The sequence below is a fragment of the Schistocerca serialis genome, chromosome 1 (assembly GCF_023864345.2).
Source record: "Schistocerca serialis cubense isolate TAMUIC-IGC-003099 chromosome 1, iqSchSeri2.2, whole genome shotgun sequence".
Lineage (NCBI taxonomy): Eukaryota > Metazoa > Arthropoda > Insecta > Orthoptera > Acrididae > Schistocerca > Schistocerca serialis.
The window spans coordinates 1134814962-1134836070 of NC_064638.1; the positions used below are offsets into that span (position 1 = coordinate 1134814962).

The 21109-nt window shown below is 39.8% G+C and overlaps 1 protein-coding gene across 4 annotated transcripts in view; it reads left to right on the forward strand.

Annotated features, from left to right (window-relative positions):
• Positions 1-21109, forward strand: part of LOC126417220 (PH and SEC7 domain-containing protein-like) — an 826610-nt gene that overhangs the window by 697729 nt on the left and 107772 nt on the right. For 3 of the 4 annotated variants that reach the window (XR_007575542.1, XM_050085103.1, XM_050085104.1), the window contains exons 13-14: positions 6989-7132; positions 13953-14122. Coding sequence is in view for 3 of the 4 variants with exons in the window: in XM_050085103.1 (XP_049941060.1) it covers positions 6989-7132; positions 13953-14122 (314 nt within the window). In the remaining variant the exon portion in view is untranslated. Of the gene's footprint in view, positions 1-6988; positions 7133-13952; positions 14123-19106; positions 20301-21109 lie in introns of those variants that run through there. The other variant, XM_050085105.1, reaches the window with a different exon arrangement.

The window sequence follows — 21109 nt, forward strand, 5'->3', positions numbered from 1 at the left end:
TGTCCTCTTCTTCATCACTTTCATCATAACTTTCTGTACACTTTTGATTATGTCCTCATCTGTTAAGTTTGATCATAAATAGTTGCTCGTCCGACATTGTACTCACCAGCAATGACTTTCTGCAAAGAACCTCAGTTCAACTTATCTCTAATTTCATTTCTCTGCTTGGGATCTAGCATAATCTGTTTACTCTTAGAAGTCTCGACACTAAACGATAAAAAAGTCACCATATCAAACATGTATAGCATTGTTTAACATTATGAAAAGGATAATTGCTACTCAGCATGTAGTGGAGATGCTGAGTCAAAGATAGGCATAACAAAAAGGCTGTCAAACAAAGCTTTTGGGCAAACAGACCTTTATCATTTACACACACACACACACACACACACACACACACACCATGATAGGTACAACAAAAAGATTCACACAATTATAGCTTTCGCCATTAAGGCCTTTGTCAGCAATAGACATACATACACACACGCTCACACATACTCACGCAAATACCACTTGCACACATGTCTGCTGTCTCGGACAACTAAAACCACTCTGCAAGCAGCAGCACCAGTACATGATGGGAGTGCCAACTGGGTGGGGGTAAGGAGGAGGCTGGGGCGGGGAGGGGAAGGGATAGTATGGTAGGGGTGGTGAACAGTGGAGTGCTGCAGTTTAGTCGGTGGGCAGGAGAGTAGGTGGGGGGGGGGGGGGGGTTAAATAGCAGAAAGGAGATAAATAAAAAGAAATTAAAAGACTGTGTTTGGCGGTGAAATGACACGTGTAGTGCTGGAATGGCAACAGGGAGGGGGCTGGATGCGTGAGGACAGTGATTAATGAAGGTTGAGGCCAGGAGGGTTATGGGAACGTAAAATGTATTGCAGGGAAAGTTCCCACCTGCACAGCTCAGAAAAGCTGGTATTGGTGGGAAGGATCCATATGGCACAGGCTGTGAAGCAGTCATTGAGGTGAGGGATATCATGTTTGGCAACGTGTTCAGCAACAGGGTGGTCCACTTGTGTTTTGGCCACTGTTTGTCAGTGGGCATTCATGCGGTCAAACAGCTTGTTGGTTGTCATGCCTACATAGAATGCAGCACAGTGGCTGGAACTTAACTTATAAATCACTTGACTGGTTTCACAGGTAGCCCTGCATTTGTTTGGGATAGGAGATGTTAGTGACCGGACAGGAGTAGGTGGTGGTAGGAGGGTGTATGGGACAGATTTTGCATCTAGGTCTATTACAGGAGTATGAGCAATGAGGTAAGGGACTGGGAGCAGGGGTCATGTAAGGATGGACGAGTGTATTGTGTAGGTTTAGCGGATGGCAGAATACCACTGTAGGAGGGGTAGGAAGGATAGTGGGCAGAACATTTCTCATTTCAGGGCACGAAGAGAGGTAATTGAAACCCTGGCGGAGAATGTAATTCCATTGTTCCAGTCCCGGATGGTACTGAGTTACGTGGGAAATGCTCCTCTGTGACAGGACTGTGGGACTTTTGGAGGTGGTGGGAGACTCAAAAGATAAGGTATTGCTGGTAGTTAGTAGGTTTGATATGGACGGAGGTACTGATGTAGCCATCTCTCAGGTGGAGGTCAACATCAAGGAAGGTGGCTTGTTGGAGTGAAGGTGAGGACACCCTATCCACATTTCTCCAGAACCTCAACAACTTCTCCCCCATTTGCATTTTCCAAAGCCTTGAAATTTGTAGTCCATTATGAGCTACCGAACTACCTTACTACAAGCAAACTACTAGATAAAAGCAAATTAGGCTTCCATACAAATGCAGCATAACATCTACCTTAATAAAGGTAACAGATGATCTGAAGCTTGCCATGGATGCACGAAAGGCAACTATCAGGTGATTCTTAGAATTCAACAACACCATTGACACTGTTGATGATGACATTTTACTTTTCAAACTTAGCAGCCTATTAAATTTCTCACCACGTTCAGTGCAATGGTTTCACTCATGCCTGATATCTCACTAGCAACGTGTCATGTCTGGCACCATAGAGTCATACTGAAGGCAGGTAATATCAGAGGCCCCCAGGGTTCAATATTAGGTATGATGTATTGTCAGTTTTGTCCTACTGCAGATACCACATGTACGCTGATGATCTCCAGTTGTACGTGAGTGCAAAACCAATAAACCTGAAGATAGCTATCGAGAATCTCAGTGCTGACCTGCTTGTACTATCAAAATAGGCACAGCGTACAGGGTTAAAGCTTAACCCACCCAAACCAAGGATTACTGGTTGGTCATTCTATGCTCATATGTCTGAAATACCGGCAATCCCTTTCACTTTTAACCACAAATGAGACAAATATCAAATTCTGTCTTTGAGTAAACAGTCTAGGAGTAATAATAGATGAAAATCTAAATTGGACTGCGCACATAACAGTAATGTGCAAAAAGATAACAGCATCTCTCAGTGTCCTACAAAAATATAAAAAGCACTGCCTTCTTGAACTGAGAAAGAAGCTTGTACATACAATTAATACTTCATTTATCAGGAACGTTCATGGCGCCTGGCCTGTATCTGTTTATGAAAGCCTGTGTTCCTTATATTTGTAATTTTCGACTATTTGATCACATTTAACCATCATATGCACAGCAATCCTGACTGTGTGCAGACAAGTGCAGAGATTTCCATTTCCACTTCCACACCCATCTTCTCTACTGTCTTATCCATGAACACTGTCCGTCATCTCTCCCCTCGAGTGTAATGGTCTTGTCTTACTGTAATGCTCGTGTCATGGCAGAAACACCCACTCCCATCAGAGTAAAATCCTTTCTGTTCCACTCCATTATACAACCAATGCAGTCTCCTTAAATTTTCTTTTCCCCAGAACTCACTATGTTAGACAAGTTCCTCCTTGATAAATAACATTACTGCCCCTTAACTGAATATGTAAGTCTTTCTACTTATTCTGTTTGCCCATTGTATTTTGGCAAACACTGTTGCTACAGCTGCTGTATGGTCATTGGCACAAGTTTTAACATTGACTATCTCAAAGAAGTTCAGTATATTTGTTGTCTTTAGACCAAATACATACCCATTGTGGGTCAGCTCCTGAATTATCTATTTAAGTAGTTTACACATGAATCACGTATCCAGAATGAGATTTTCACTCTGCAGCAGAGTGTGCGCTGATATGAAACTTCCTGGCAGATTAAAACTGTGTGCCCGACCGAGACTCGAATTCGGGACCTTTGCCTTTCGCGGACAAGTGCTCTACCATCTGAGCTACCGAAGCACGACTCACGCCCGGTACTCACAGCTTTACTTCTGCCAGTATCATGAATCACGTACTTTTTCCCACATGGCGTCTTGTCATGACCTCAGTTACAAAACTGTAACTATCTAGATCTACTGATATGATGACAGTATGTTCAGGAAAATGTGTAATAGTAAACTGAGGTTTCATCTGAAGTTTTCAGCTACGTCTGGTGGTGAATCATGGTTGATCTGACTTGATTATAAATTTAAGCCCACCCTTGATACCAAGTCTTGTCGAAATCTCACATGTGGTTTCAGTTTCTACCTCAGTGGATTTGAGCCTCTAGTCTACAGCGATGGATACACCACCTCCACTTCTGATTAGCCTGTTCTTTCAGTATACACATAGGTTTTTAATTTGCCCCAGCAAACTCACTGCTGCAAAATTTAGGTTTTAACCACCTTTCTGCACCTGGTACTATATGAGCACCTCTCTGTATGTGCCCGCAAACAGAACTTCAATATCCCCCACCTCTATCCTGCTATCCCTCCCCTCCCTGCTGCAGCCTCCTCCTCACTCTCACCACCCATTTTGCTTCTCCCACCATGTGCTGCTGCTCTTGGTGTGGCAGTGGCAGCCAGAGACTGTGGTCTTGTGTGTGTGATTTGCGCTTGCGTGTTGTGTTGTCGGTTCTGAAGAAGGCCTGTTTGGCCGAAAGCTTTATTTGACAGTCTTCTTGTTGTGCTATCTGTGACTCAACATATATAGTGAGTAGCAACTATCCTTTTCATAATATTGCCATTATTCCATACAGAATTTTCCATTGTTTGATTGTTTACCTTGTAATTAACTAACAACATTCATTATTGTATTGGTCATTTCTGCTTGAGCAACTAGAAGCTGGATGTAGACCGAATTGCTGAGAGGCTGATCTACTGATTGTCAGATTAGTGAGAGTTTAGTGTATACCTATGAGAGTGCGACTACTGTTCGCATGAAGGTAGAAGCAAGCTGAACTAGTGATAAGTTTGAAGGAGGAAGCATAAACTTAAATTTCACACTAGATGCACTATTCCATAGAAATTTTATATTGTAATCTATAATTATATGCTTTTTTTATAATTACATGCTTTTATGTCGGTTCAAGACTCAAAAGGGCAGTTTTGAAGCGGGCAAACCCGCCTTTGTTAGGGGGTTTGTAGAGGTCACACATTGGGCACTTTCTGTTAAGGAATTTGGTCTCTATCAACATATATTCCATCTGTTTATCTCCATTATTGTTTGATGTGTGAAAAAATGAATGGTGAAAAATCAGAGCATATATACACACCCCCTCCTCATTGGTTACTCTGTAATGTCTTAGAAAGGTGCAGCTGTCTAGATTTACCGAATTTGTGGGAACACTTAGTTTGAGCCAGGCCTCCAACAGAAGTATTACATTGAGGGGGGGGGGGGGCTGTTGTGTCTTGAAATATATGACACGACTTGTTGAGATGAGCTGGCAGAAGCAGAGACTGGACATTCGCGTGTGCAATGTGAAGCTCAGTATGTTCAGATACAAAGCTGGCAAGGATACAGCTGGTGGGATAGTGACTCTAGACCTGTGAAGGTGGGGGAACAGTACATCATGAATCGCTCGGTAGTAGGGAAGGTAAGAGAACCGGATTCCTAGAAGAGAGAAGTGGCAGGTGTCATCATGGTGAAGGGAGGTATTGCAGCTAGTGCTGGCACAAAAAGTGTAGGACAAAATGGAGGACTATAGCTGGAGAGATGCTGAATGGAACTCATTTGCCTGTCAAAAGGGCAGTTCTGTTCCTTTGCAAAGGCTGCCAGTGGCAGCAAAGTTAGTGTCTAGATACTTGTAGATGGCACAGGAACTGAAATTAAAGGTAACTTCTGAAAATCAGAAATCTGCAGTGACATAAATACTGTGGAAATCACTGTAAAGTGGATGGTCATGGGTAATTTGCACCAAAATTATCGATTTTGTGTCCTATTTAATTCACCATTTGAACAAGGGGAAAGTGATTGTCCGTATGTCTTGTACATGCCGTAACCTTCCTTATCTTATTGTCATTACCCTTATGTGAGGTACTCAATGGTGACAGCATAATGGTTGGACAGTCTTCTTCAAATACAGTTCCTCTGAATGGACCCAATAAGGTTTCACAAGAATTACATCATCTTTATTCCAAGGAATCCTGCACTGTCTGATCAAAGTATCTGGATACCTATTAGTGAACATAAATGAAGGGCATGTCCACTTGTCGTCTTTGACAGCTTGAACACTGCTGGGAACATTTTCAGTGAGGTGTCTGAATGTCTGTGGAGAAATGCAGCTCATTCTTCCTCATGAGTCAAGGTAAGAAGGTAGTAATGTTGGATGCTGGGGTCTGAAGCATAGTCTTCTAATTTAGATCAGGACTCTGTGTAGGTCAGTCATTTCAGGAGTCTTATTGTCATTGGAACATTGCCTTACAGATGCTGTTATATGACAAGGGGCATTGTCATACTGATACAAATGATCATTGTCTCGAAACTGTTCCTATACTGTTCACAGTATACAATACTGTAAAATGTGTTCATATCCTTCTGCATGTAGCATTTTCTTAAGCACAATAAGGGGACCATACCCTGAACATAAAAAACGCCCCATACAATAACACTACCTCCTCTTTACTTCAACATTGGCACTACATATGATGGCAAGTAATGTCCTCCATACATTCACCAAACCCAAACAGATTCCATTGGATTGCCACAGAGTATAGTATGATTGATCACTCCAGATCACTTGTTTCCATTTATCCGCTGTCCAGTGCTTGTCACTCTCTACACTTCCACAAGCGGTTAGCATTGAGAAGAAATATATGTCACACAAGGAGCTACTCAAACATTGTATCCCATTCTTTTTAACTCCCTGTGCACAGTCATTGTGCTAACTGAACTGCTATTAGCACTTTGTAACTCAAGTGATTCCTTCCAGTGATATCAAGTGATGTTTTGCAACCATCCTCCACAATGCTTGATGGGCCTGTCCATCGTTACAGGAGGTCTGCCTGGTCTTGGTTTAGCTGTGATTGTTACGTCACATTTCCACTTCATGAACTCATCACTTACAGTCAACGTGGGCTGCTTTGGAAAGTTTGAAATGCTGCTGATGGATTAATTGCTCACACGATACCCAATGAGTAGTCCGTGTTCGAAATCAGTGAGCTGTCTTTATTAGTTTCTGTAGAGAATTAGCAGCTGAGATGACCCATGTTTCAGTCATAAAATGCTTTAGTACCCTTGAAGGAATAGGGTACCAGAAGTGATACACAATACTGCTGTCCAATAGCATAGTCTTCTATCTGTTGTATTGTCTCAGAATATATTCTGAGCTCAAACATAATGAGTTATTTTGAACAGAATGACCACCTCCATGCCAGCCATAATGAATTCTGGAAACATCAGTCATGCGAAACCCATCCCTAGATGTAGTATTTTGTGACTTCTGAAAAGCATTTTGCACAGTATCGCATGGCTTGTTAACCAGTTGTATGGTGGTGATTCTCCAGTCCGAAAACTGGTTTGTTGCAGCTGTGTTCCCTGCAAGCCTCTTCATCTCTACTCTCTTGGCAGATCTCCACTATGAGCTTTGCATAAATTTAAAGCGTCGTGAATCGTTAACTCTGTTCCCTGTGTCAGTATTTATTGCTTCTTATGTCTCTGATAATTTTCTGTGGGAACAACCTTAAACTCCTGTTTTTCTCTGTGTGTGCAGCGAGAACAACTACGTGACCACGAAGAGCGTGTGCAACGTCTGGAGTCACAGCTGGAAGAGCATCGGCGAAATCCCCCAGACCGCTCAGCTCGGGGCCTTGTGTTGCACAATTACCGAGAGAAGGATGCGTACCTGCATCACGAGGTGAGACAGTGTGCTCATAAAAGTTATAACCTACATCATTACATTCTGGTTTAGATCACTGTGTGCTGCAGCCTTTCTCCTTCCCAGTAGTGGCAGACTGGGCCTTCTTTTATGTACAGGTTTGTATATTTGTTACTTACACTTCGCCGATAGGATTCACTGTTTCTTACATTTATGATACACATTAATTGTTTCTAAGAGAAAGGGTTTCTAAAATGAAGATAGAAGTAGTACCTGCAAACTGGAAGCTGACATATTGACAAGCAGAAGTTGACTTTTTGAAGCTGAAATACCTTCATTCGGTAACATTTTGAAAGTGCTGGTTGCAAAGGGACTGTTCGGGAATGAAATCATGTGATATAGGGAAGGCCACTGGATCTAATGGAATACTTGTTGTGTTCTGTATGAGTTATGAAAGAGCTGACTGTAATTTTACTTGTAGTTTATTGTAGGTCACTGCAGCAAAATAGTGTCAAGTGCAATTGAGAATAAGGTCATGGGTCATTCCAGCTTTTAACAAGGTACAATACTGGTGTGTAGACCCACAGATATACATTGTATGATGCCAGTTGCTCATACCAGGTTTGCTGATTTGTGTGGTGATGGTAACCCCCTCTCTCATTAATTTCTTATTATTTTTATTATTTTATTATTTTTAGAGATGGAACATCTTGTATGTACTAGGAATCACTGTTTCCTTTTAACATTTACTTCAAAATCAATTTCCTTTTAATTAATTAATTTATTAATTCCATATATCCATTTTTGCATGGTAATGCATTAATGTGGAATGAGTCAAAACATTTAATTCTGTATTACATTTGTTACCATCAGGATAACAAGCAAAGGTTAAATATACAGACTGAAAATACTAATAAAGTAACACAATCAGTAAGTTCTAATTACACTCACAAGCAGAGTTTAAGATACAATTTTCAGATCTTATCTAAACAATTTTTACAGAGTAAAAGTCTTGACTTAAAGATCACCAATTAATCTAATTAAAGAAGCAAGATACATTGAATCAGGAATACACGAAAATACGTGGAAAATAATCTTGGCTATCTCTGCTATAAAATCCTTCTAGAAAACAGAAACTTTTTTCAAGCAAGAACTCCTTTGGATTACTTTTAAATAGTACATCATTACCTCGTAGACACTTCATATTACTTGGAAGTGCATTGAAGACTTTTGTGCTTATGTATTTTACACCTTTTTGCACCAGAGACAAATTTTTTAGGTCACAATGTGTGTCATATTTCCTTCTTGTGTTATGATGATGGTATGTTTCATTCATTTCATATTGAGTGGAACTGTGAAGCGTGAATGTCATGATTGAAAAGAGATATTGTGAAGTAGTGGTTAGTATTCATATTTGCTGAAAAAGGTTGCGATACGAGGTTCTTGGAAGGACTTAACACGATATTCGGACAATTTTTTTCTGACTTGTAAAGACCTTTTATGAAAGTAGTGAATAGCCCCAGAAGATTATTCCATACCACAGAAGTGAATGGAAGTAGCCAAAGTAAGCACATTTTGAGACATTGATGTCTTCAGTTTTGGCGATTATGCAGATGGCAAATGTCAAACTAAACCTTTTCAGTGTTTGTTGGATGTGGTGTTCCCAGCTAAGCCTGTTATCTACACTACTGGCCATTAAAATTGCTACACCACGAAGATGACTTGCTACAGATGTGAAATGTAACCGACAGGAAGAAGGTGCTGTGATATGCAAATGATAAGCTTTTCTGAGCAATCGCACAAGGTTGGCACTGGTGGCGACACCTACAATGTGCTGACATGAGGAAAGTTTCCAACCGATTTCTCATACGCAAACAGCAGTTGACCAGCGTTGCCTGGTGAAACGTTGTTGTGATGCCCCGTGTAAGGAGGAGAGTTGCGTACCATCACGTTTCCGACTTTGATAAAGGTCGGATTTTAGCCTATCGCGAGTGCGGTTTATTGTATCATGTCATTGCTGCTCGTGTTGGTCAAGATCCAATGACTGTTAGCAGAAAATGGAATCGGTGGGTTCAGGAGGGTAATACGGAACGCCGTGCTATGTCCCAACAGCCTCGTATCACTAGCAGTTGAGATGACAGGCATCTTATCCACATGGCTGTAACGGATCGTGCAGCCACGTCTCGATCCCTGAGTCAACAGATGGGGACGTTTGCTAGACGACAACCATCTGCACGAACAGTTTGACGACGTTTGCAGCAACATGGATATCAGCTCGGAGACCATGGTTGTGGTTACCCTTGACGCTGCATCACAGACAGGGGCACCTGTGATGGTGTACTCAACGACGAACCTGGGTGCACAAATGGCAAAATGTCTTTTTAGATGTATCCAGGTTCTGTTTACAGTATCATGATGGTTGCATCCATGTTTGACGACATCTCGGTGAACGCACATTGGAAGTGTGTATTCGTCATTGCCATACTGGCGTATCACCCAGCGTGATGGTGTGAGGTGCCATTGGCTACACGTCTCGGTCACCTCGTGTTCGCATTGACGGCACTTTGAACAGATGTATTATGACCTGTGGCGCTACCCTTCATTCGATCCCTGCGAAATCCTACATTTCAGCAGGATAATGCACAACCGCATGTTGCAGGTCCTGTATGGGCCTTTCTGGATACAGAAAATGTTCGACTGCTGCCCTGGCCAGCACATTCTCCAGATCTCTCACCAATTGAAAACGTCTGGTCAACGGTGGTCGAGCAACTGGCTCGTCACAATACACCAGTCACTACTCTTGATGAACTGTGGTATCGTGTTGAAGCTGCATGGGCAGCTGTACCTGTACATGCCATCCAAGCTCTGTTTGACTCAATGCCCAGGCGTATCAAGGCTGTTATTACGGCCAGAGGTGATTGTTCTGGGTACTGATTTCTCAGGATCTATGCACCCAAATTGCGTGAAAATGTAATCACATGTCGGTTCTAGTTTTATATACTTGTTCAATGAATACCCGTTTATCATCTGCATTTTTTCTTGGTGTAGCAATTTTTTTGGCCCTTAGTGTATATGTATGCCTAAGAATTTCAAACAATCTACTGTTTGTATCTGCTGCCTCTCATGTGCAGTCTTTATCTCCTGTGGGCTTTTGTAACCAGAATGGATATGGATGGAATTGGTTTTGCTGAGGTTTATAGTCAGGGGATTTACCGCGAACCAGAACATCCTCAAGTAATTGTTTGGCATTTAATTCTCGGTCAGGTAATATCTTATTGTCTATCACAATACTTATGTCATCTGCAAACATTGTAATGTTGCTTGCTTTGTTTGAGGGCAAAGACAAGTCATTGATTTATATGAGAAATAGCAGGGGAGACTCGAACTCGGGACCCGAGTTCGAGTCTCGGCCGGCACACAGTTTTAATCTGCCAGGAAGTTTCACTATGTTCTACTGTCTGCCCTGTAGATAGGATTTGAGCCAGTGACCCAGTTCTCCTTGGAGTCCACAGTGGAATGCTTTTTCTACACACATCAAAAAAAGTTCTGCGTTACTTCTGTTCCAAGAGGAACCTGTACAGAAAATTGCCAATTCTCCTTGGAGTCCACAGTGGAATGCTTTTTCTACACACATCAAAAAAAGTTTTGCATTACTTCTGTTCCGAGAGGAACCTGTACAGAAAATTGGAGTACAGATCAACATTAACATCATTTTCGCCCTTTTTATTGCTCATGAAATAACACGTTGCATGATGTACCACAATAAAGCGAGACTTGAGAGGTGGTGGTCCAGATTGCTGTACACACTGGTACCTCTAATACCCAGTAGCATGTCCGCTTGCGTTGATGCATTTCTGTATTCATCGTGGCATACTATCCACAATGCACTGTTGGTCCAGATGGTTCCACACTTCAATGGTGATTCGGCATAGATCCCTCAGAGTGGTTGGTGAGTCACGTCGTCCATAAACAGCACTTTTAAATCCATCCCAGGCACGTGCGATAGGGTTCATGTCTGAAGAACATGCTGGTGGCTCTGATCGAGCAATGTTATCCTGAAGGAAGTCATTCACAAGATGTGCGAGATGTGCACAATGTGGACGCAAATTGTCATCCATGGAGACGAATTCCTCACCTATATGCTCCCGATATGGTTCCACTATCGGTTGGAGGATGGCATTCACGTATCGTACAGCCATTTTGGCACCTTCCATGACCACCAGTGGTATATGTCGGCCCCACATAATGCCACCCCAAAACAGCAGGGAACCTCCACCTTGCTGCACTCGCTGGACAGTGTGCCTCAAGTGCTTAGCTCGACTAGGTTGCCTCCAAATGCATCTCCGACAATTGTCTGGTTAAAGGCATATACAACACTCATCGGTGAAGAGAACTTGATGCCAATCCTGAGGGGTCCATTCAGCATGTGTTGGGCCCATCTGTACCGCTCTGCATGGTGTCGTGGTTGAAAAGATGGACCTCGCCATGGACATCGGGAGTGAAGTTTTGCATGATGGAACCTATTGCACACAGTTGGAGTCGTAACACGAAAAGCATTATTCAACATGGTGGCGTTACTGTCAGGGTTCCTCCTAGCCATGATCGGTGGGTAGTGGTCATCCACTGCAGTAGTAACCCTTGGGCAGCCTGAGCGAGGCATGTCATTGACAGTTCCTGTCTCTCTGTATCTCCTCCATATCCAAACAATATTGCTTTGGTTCACTCAGAGACACCTGGACACTTCCTTGTTGAGAGCCCTTCCTGGCACTAAGTAACAATGTGGACATGATTGAACTACTGTAATGACAGTCTAGGTATGGTTGAACTACAGACAACACGAGCCATGTACCGTATTTACTCGAATCTAAGCCGCACTCGAATCTAAGCCGCACCTGAAAAATGAGATTCGAAAAAAAAAAAAAAAAAAAAAAAAAAAAAAAAAAAAAAAAAAAAAAAAAAAAAAAAAAAAAATCCCCGACTCTAAGCCACACCTGAAATTTGAGACTCGAAATTCAAGGGGAGAGAAAAGTTTTAGGCCGCACCTCCAGATCGAAACAAAGTTGGTCCATTGTAATATGAGACACAATTTAGGTTGAATGAATGACGATACAGCTACAGTAGTTTGGTTCGAGTCGTAAGCTTAGCAGTTAGGCTTTACCAGGTAGTTCAGAACGTAGAGTTGGCCATATTGATAAACATCCCAAACAGTCTTGCCAGTCGGATTTTCGTAGTATATTGAAATTCTGCTACATTCGAAGATGAACAATACGGAATTTGTATTTACTTCGGTGGATAATGTATGAAAATGCAATGGTCGAATCTCAGGGCAGAGAAAAAAAACCTCGTCTTCCACCTTTTTTTTAAAAATTTATTTACTGACGCAGAGGTTTCGGCGCCAGTATTTATATTTGTGCCTACAAAGTATGTCTGTGTAGCGCTACATATATTCGACGGCAGAAGTTAGTTTTGGCGGCACCTACCAACATTTTTCAGAACTTCCGCTTGCTTTGCTTTCGATTCTAAGCCGCAGGCGGTTTTTTGGATTACAAAAACTGGAAAAAAAGTGCGGCTTAGATTCGAGTAAATACGGTACCTCCTTCCTGGTGGAATGACTGGAACTGATCGACTGTCGGACCCCCTCTGTCTAATAGGCGCTGCTCATGCACAGTTGTTTCCATCTTTGGGCGGGTTTAGTGACATCTCTGAACAGTCAAAGGGATTGTGTCTTTGATACAATATCCATAGTCATCGTTTGTCTTCAGGAGTTCTGGAACTGCGGTGATGCAAAACTCTTTTTTTATGTGTGTGTATAAGCAGTCTCAAAAGAGAGATACGACAATAGTTTGTAACATCTGAGCATCGCCTTTTTGTAGAGGGGCTTTACAATAGCATACATCGTCCTATCAGGGAAGGTACCTTGTTTCAGAGAGGCATTGAATATATGAGCTAGCACTTCACTGAACTGATTGCAGCAGGCTTTTAGCAGTTTGCTGGAGATGTTGTCGACACTAGTTGAGTTTTTGCTTTTTAAAGAAATAATGGTTTTTCTTACTTCCTGTACTATTATAGGGGCTAAGGGTTGATTTGGAGGAAGAGACCAAACAGCGAGGTCATCAGTCTTATCGGATTAGGGAAGGACGGGGAGGGAAGTTGGCCATACCCTTTCATAGGGACCATCCTGGCATTTGCCTGAAGCAATTTAGGGAAATAGTGGAAAACCTAAATCAGGATGGGCGGATGCGGTATTGAACTGTCATCCTCCCGAATGCGAATCCATTGTGCTAACCAGTGCGCCACCTTGCTCGGTATGTATAGGGGGCTAACCTACCTGCTCTATGGAATTTGGGAAATGACCGTTCAGTATTTTTAAGGCCTGTTTAAGGAGCCATTGTGTTCTATTTCCTGAGCAACACTTAAAAAGTCCTTGTTAAAAATGCTTACATTATGACCAATTTTGGGTGACAATCTTTATGTGACAAAATTAGCTTCTATAAATTGTAATGAAAATTCACTTGAGAAAATTATAAAAGAATTCCTGCCTATTATTATCCCTCAGGAGGCAATATTCTTAGTGCTGCCAATAGACATGTGCAAAACAACAAAAAACTATCATAACTTTCAGAACTATTAGTTCCTTCATTGGGTAGAGTGGTGAAAATTAGACCACTGAGACCTCACTGTGAGAGAGACCAGCCTGTAGATGTTTTGTGCAAGGATGCACAGCACTATTTCAACATTATAAACTCCATATTCAATGATAAGAGGAGATAATAGCAGAAAGCGAAGAGTTTATTGGTATCTGTAATTTTTATTCACTTAGTATGTGTACTCATTGCTTTATTTCATTGCCCTATTGCAGTTGAAACGGTACAAGACCTACGCATACCTTTTACGATCTCGTATGGCACAGTTCCCCGAACTGGAAGCGACGCTGGCAGAGGCGACAGCAACTGCTGCTGGCTTCGGTGATGTGGATGCAGAAGAGAGTGTTCCTGTCGTGTCGCCTGCTAGGTCTCCAGCTACCAACAGGTACAGTTACCGAGCAGCCATTTACAGTGGTACCTCCTCCACGAGCGGTGCGATGGCGGGAGCCGCCGCTCGTGACGGTGCAGACATAGGCTGACGGATGATGGGGGTCTTCTCAGCATGTGTACTGTAAACCGTCAACCTGTCTGGCTATGGCTACGCGCGCAGCAGCACACCACTCGGGATGTGGTTCTGAGGTGCAGGTGCACATTTCATGTGCCACTTGGACAGTTCAGCGTTGCAGAAGTAGAGCCGCACATTGTCTAATGCTGAGGTTAGCTGGCACAAAAATTCGCACTCTTGTGAAGTTGTTGGAAGTATTTAATGTTTGAAATACTGTACAGATTTTGATTTTATTAATTCTACAAAGATTTCACTGCCGTCTGATGTAACTTCTAGTTTCACAGATGCTTTTTTTTGTGTAGCAGTGATCTCCCCTCCTCACACCCTCCCAGTGTAATACTGCATTTATTTACAAGTGAGATTCAACTGACTCTTTCGATATACCCCCATTATTAGAAACTATATCTGCTAAGATTACATCATGCAGTTGTTATAACTGACGTATGTAACTAATATTTCTGAAATCAGTGCATGAAAGTTGCATCATTAAGACCTGTTATTGTGAAACAGAGATCTAAGTTTGGTATTCTGAAATGAATACAGTTTAGGACGTGGAAGAAAATTTTCTTTTAGTGACAGATTTTGAATATAATACAGTAAGACATAAATGTTTGCAAGTGCGTGCTTTTGTTATGATACGGAAGCCACTTCCGGACCTTTCGTGCTGTATGTTATGGATTTAAACTAGAAAGATGAAATACAACTTGATGCAGTGTCGTACTGCAGTACAGAGCCTTTCTAACAGTCACTGAAACACGATGAAGCGAAGTAGATCTGGAAGACACACAGACAAAGGAACAGATGTCAGGTATCAGATTACTTTCTAAGCAGTTTCTTGTACAGAAGAAGTCCTGTGAGGAATAGCAATAAGTGAAGAAAAGGCACACACGTGATGCAAAGAAGGAAAACTCGTCATTAACATTTGATTAGGAGAAATTGGATAGTCAAGAAAAGAGCTAGAAGTAACTTCAGACTTTGTTGCTCATCACTGATGGCAAAGCAACTTTTACTATTCTGGAACACGTATAATCTGTGGGTGTATTTATTTATTTCCCCTCCCCCTTCCTGAGAAGAAAACATTTTTCAACACTAAAGATCAAATATCTGTCCTGTATCTGCTAGGACTGTTCTCATGCTGATAGTTTTAGTAATTGTTAAGCAGATGTCCAGCTTGTATCGTACAAGATGTTCGATTTTTTAAACTGACTTTGTATTTCTGTAGTAACACTGCATACATACATTGTGCTCTTTTTTTCACACTGAAGGGAGGGTATGTGGATACTGCAAACATAAATAAATGCAACGTGTGCGCGCGCGCCCACACACACACACACACACACACACACACACACACACACACACACACAAAAAAAAAATCCAGTATATCAGTAGCCATGTACAGGGAGAAAAAGAGGCATGGAGAGAAGGTGGGAGGGGGAGGGGAGACCAGATAATGAGCAATCAACAAAGTGAGAATCACTTAAGTAAGAACATTATTACAGTTACACAGTGGACAGTCTTTAAAAATGCTAGTACTTCTGGCAGATTAAGGTAAAGCAAATATTATTTGTTGAAGTTTATGGATATTATTAACTGAAGATAGCTGAATGGACTGCAGCCAAACACAAATACTTTGAAGAAGTTTTATTTTATTGCCAGGGTGGCCTTTAGGCTATTATACCATCACTCAAAACTGGTCGTGGTAATAATATCAATCTTCGTAATAGCCTTTGTCACTATATGTGGTCTCCTTCAACAATCTTTAATTAAATGAAGCAAGTATATTTCTAAATTTGTAAGAAAAAAATCACTCCTCTTAAAAATACAGAAAATTCTGTAGTTTGTGTCAGCTTTCCTTGGCAATTTAGATAAGTTTGGGTGCTTTTTACTCTGTAAACTACATTCTTTTTAGTACAAAAATGAATTGCTGTTGTCACATTATGTTTTTCTAATATTAATGTGAAATGTGCACCTGTTAGCAACAAATTAATCTTGGTCACTCATTTGTGGGCCTGGGTGTGGCTTGTGCATGCGAATGTGCCTGCCTCTGCTTTAATCTGCTTGAATTCTTTTTTCCTATAGAGGATACACTTTTCTGTGCTAACACAATTCCTTTATGCTCTTCGGAATTGAAGTGTCTTATCAAAGTGATGGTTCAGTGGAGGCTGTGAGTGGCACCAAGCAATGCACCTCTTATACTGTTCTGGAAATACTGTTGTAGATAACCACGAAATACTGTTGTAGATAACCACAACAGAGACTCTTTGGACAATGAGATGTGATACATTTTAAAAGGATTTTGTCCACATTGGCTGCTCGCTACTGTGCCGCGATGTCATTTTGGAGTGGCTGTGTTTACAGTATCTTGCTGACAATTTCCCCCCTTCTTCTACTGTACTTCATGAACTCTTGACTCCATTTTTACCTCTCACAAGTGAATTAATATTTTTATTATGTGCACATATGGAACGTTTGTGACTTTGTAGTATTTACTCCTTCTTGCGGAAGTCTATGCAGTGTGCCCGTGACAATTTGCACGTGACAGTTCGATCAAAGCCTTAATTGTTGTAACCTTAGAAAGACTTATTCCTCCTCCTTCTGTGACAGTGAGACTGATATTGGGAATTTACCCCTGTGGAGGAATTAGTTCTTGCCAGTAATTGGGAACTGTTCTCAAGAAACTCTACAGCTGTGTTCTGTATGTGCTGTACTTTTTACCGATACGTGTAAAGTGATAAGGGCTCATTATTGTTCCTTCTTAATGTAACCAAAAAAAAAAAAAAAATTGATATGTGAGTAATAATGACTGAGGTTAAAGAACACAGTGTGAATTCATTTTGAAAACTATATACCATTTCCTCCAGCTGACTGATGTATTGTGAGACTTTCTGTAATCAGTGTTTACAAACAGAATCAACGCTTACGTAAGTTTTATTGCGAGACTTGTGGATTTCATCTTGTTGTATAAGCTCGAGATTCCATACGATGTGGTTATTCTGACTGAATGCTACCGAAGGTGATTTTTTTCTGTATAAATATGCTTCCTGCAGCTAATTTATGGCAAATGTGTACTGAGTGTTTTAAAATGATTGTGACTAATTGTATTTGTACAGTATTAGAATTTACTTCCGAATATCCTTGTAGAAATTGATCAGGGAAAACGATATTAATATGATTGTGTATAATTGAACAGAGATGATTATATTTCAATAGAAACTGTGAATTATATAGTTATATAACTATTACTTATATATAATGTATATAAAAGAAGATCTTAATGCTTTTTCTGAGGAGGGACCTATGTTGTTGGTCTTGTCCCCATTGTGCTACATTATCTACAATATAAATTTAATTTTTTATAGATATATAAATAAGTGTTAATTATTTGAAAAACTATTTTATTCACATTTAGATACATTTTAATGGGATTAAAAATGTTGGTAAAATTCCTGTGTTAAGCAGATTTTGGTAAAATTCCTCTGTTAAGCAGATTTCATTGTTTGTATTGTTTCATTCCTTTCTCTGATCAGAGTTTTAGCACAACACTAATGATGATGATTTCATGACATGGGCTTTTCATAATTTTTGATGATCTAAATTATGTTTGTATATTTTATGGGAATTATTCACATTTGCTTTTATACTATGTACTCCTATGATTCAGGAATTAACAACATTTGTTTTTCTGAGTCTGTAAATGTCACTGGGTATTAATGGTGCAATAATTCTTATATATCTGAAATTTCAGAGAAAATTTTGTTTCCCTGTTATCTTTTAAATCATTGTCCTGTTTAACACTGACATAGATGTACCATTCGTGTGCCTCCTTTAAATGTGAGTTTAACGAGTTACAAAGGACTTTATAATAAAACTTCTATCCCCCTTGAGGAGGAAAGACATTGTGATAACCTTTTTCAGTGCGAGTGTGATTGGGAGAAAATGTTGGAATAGTATTGTTCAGTACTTGTTAAACTAATTTTATTTGCTGTCTCATGAGTCCAGCAAATTTAGTCATTAAAAGTAATGTTTTGTGAAATATTTCTCGTAGTAGTTAAGACTAGCGTGAACGTTACATACATGTGTGTGAGTCAGTTTTCACAATCCTGAATGCATAGATCTAAAAGTCAAGTTTTTCTGTTCAGTTGATGAACTGTTTAATTTAATTATTCTCAAATAATTGAACTTTGACTGTTATTTAATGAATAATGTATATATTGTATACATAAGATTGTGGTAGTGACTAACAGACTTGCATGAAGCCTGTTACTAGAGGATAGCACTTAAAAATGGGGTTTTGTATCTTTGTTCTTTGTAAATGCTGAAAAGTTGTTCATGTAAACTGTACTTAGTGTATTTTGAAAAACATTCAGAGGGAAATTAATGAAAAGCATGTGTAGGCTGTGACTTTTACACATTTGCATTTTGAGATGGATTTAGAAACTGGGGTTTGTAATTTTGTCCTCTCTCCACAGAACGTATCATATGTTCATTTTTTCCTTGCATTACATGTGGTCTTCGGGCTTTCAGTTTTTCTCTCTATTTCACTAGCCAAGTTCTAATTCTTTCCCACTCCTTATCCAGTCACCATGAGTGACAAACCATTTTACTTTCTATGGTGAGGAACCTGGTGGTGGAATCTAACCGCAACAATTATATAACGTATAATTACTTGGTACCTCCTGACCACCGCATGTTGTGCAATGTTGTAGTTTATCTGCTTGTACCATTCCTTAATTAGATGAAAATTAATGTAAAATTGATACAAAGTTACCAGAGATGGCTGTATTGTGCTTTTTTCTGTGGAATACTTATTTTGCAGTTGTGTCAGTAATTGTTTCTTATAAAAGTACTTCTCTTTTTTCAGTGAATGATTTATTGTTTTGCATGCTGACCATTTGAGGATGAGTAAGTGTCACATATTGGATGTCAACATTGAAGATTCCATTAAGGAATGAACCAAAGTGGCACATTGTAGTAGAGGAAAGCGTTTTCATGAATCCATTCCTTTCCCAAACTGGAATCTTAATTTGATTTTTCTGATGTTTTTCCAAGTTCGATAAATGCCAAAGATAGACTGCATTTTGTCATTTGTAAGTGTAATGTGGCATGTACAAGCACTAAGTTTGCATACCAGAAGTAATACTGCAGGTCAGACTGTAAATGAACCTTGGTATATTTCTTACTTCTGTAGACTGTCATATTTGTTAACAGACTGAATATTATTAGATGTTTATATTTTTCTTATGTTTTATATTATTTATAGAAAAAGCAAATCTTGCCTCAAAATATGCGTGTTGTGAAAGTTTTGTATTGTGGAATGTGGGAGAAAGTTGTCAGTTAATGAACAATTACTATGAAGTAATTATCCTGCTCAAAAATTGATGGCATACAGAATCTTTGAATATGAACCTGAGTAATATTTTTTAAAGGATGTTGCAATTTGTAATTGCATGTTTTTCAAGCATGTTACAGTTTCATTAAATTTTTATTTAAGAAAAATAAGTTTTCATACATCTTTTATGTGTTGTTAGTTTCTGCCACAATCATGACATACTTTAAATGGTTTTGATTGTGCCAACTTAAGAGTTTGAACTGGTGGCCATAAAACTTCCATTGCTGAAGTCAATTTAGTAATGATTCTAAGCTTTATGTGTATTTGTAAATAGTGGAGGAAAAAATGAATACTTATTCTTTTTATTTCCTTTTTATATACAAATGAATGTCAGATTAATTTTATACTGTTTCCAAAAAACAGAGACAAGTTATGTCAAGAAGGAAAGTATGTTCTTGACTTCACTTAGGATGAAGTTTTTATGCTACCTTCCAAAATCTCATCATCCATTCAGCTCTCCTTTTCTGCTTACAGTGTTGTGTGTGTCTTTCCTGTTTTTTTTGACAGAAATCTGTTGAATAGATTTTGTTCACTCCATAGTAACACAGCAAACCAGTCTTTCCTTCATTCCATTTCACATATTGCTGTTTGGTTTGAGCCTATATGTGTAGGTGCTATTATTTATTCTTAATGAATAATGTTAATAAATACAATATTTCAATACAATGTTTGGGTTTTTACTTAAATTTCTGAAATACATGTCTGAGAGGTGATACCTGTCTACACGAATAGATTGAATGGTAAACAGTTGCATATTTATTATTTAGGATTTCTTTCCGTCACTGTAGTTTTTGCTGGGTATGACCAAAACAGCTGACTTACATTATTGTGCCATCAACATGCTGTGAACAATGGTTTTATTTAACAGACAAGTATCACAAATTTTACTAAGCTTTGTGATCCCAAGCTATTAAGGAAAATCTTTGTTGACGTAGGAGGTGTGATCAAAAAGTAAAGGGAAATCTTTTTTCTTGAAGAAACTTTATTTATTCATCAGCACCAACTTTTTCCCTTTCAGAGTAATTGCTTCAGATAAATACACTTGTGACAGTGCTTTATCCGATATCGGTAGCACTTACGGAGCTCACTTTTTGTTATGATGTTCAACAGCTCATTCAGTGATTCTGTTTTTATCTCATCAATGGAGACAAAATGACATCCTTTCCTTGTTCTCTTCGGCCTCAGGAATAGAAAGAAGTTGCAGTGTCTGACAAATACGGTGGCTGAAGCAACATAATTTGTCTTTTGCCAAAAAAAAAATCACGAACAAGCGCTGAGGTGAGAGCGGGAGCAATATTGTGATGAAATTTCCAAGAGTGATTTTGCCACAACTCTGGTCATTTTCTTTGCTTTGGATTGCTTCATGCAAACAGTGAATAATTTCCAGGTAGTATACCTTATTGTTTGTACAACCGTAAGGCAGGAACTCATGGTGGACTGTTCCATTGAATCAAAGAAAACATTGAGAAGAACCT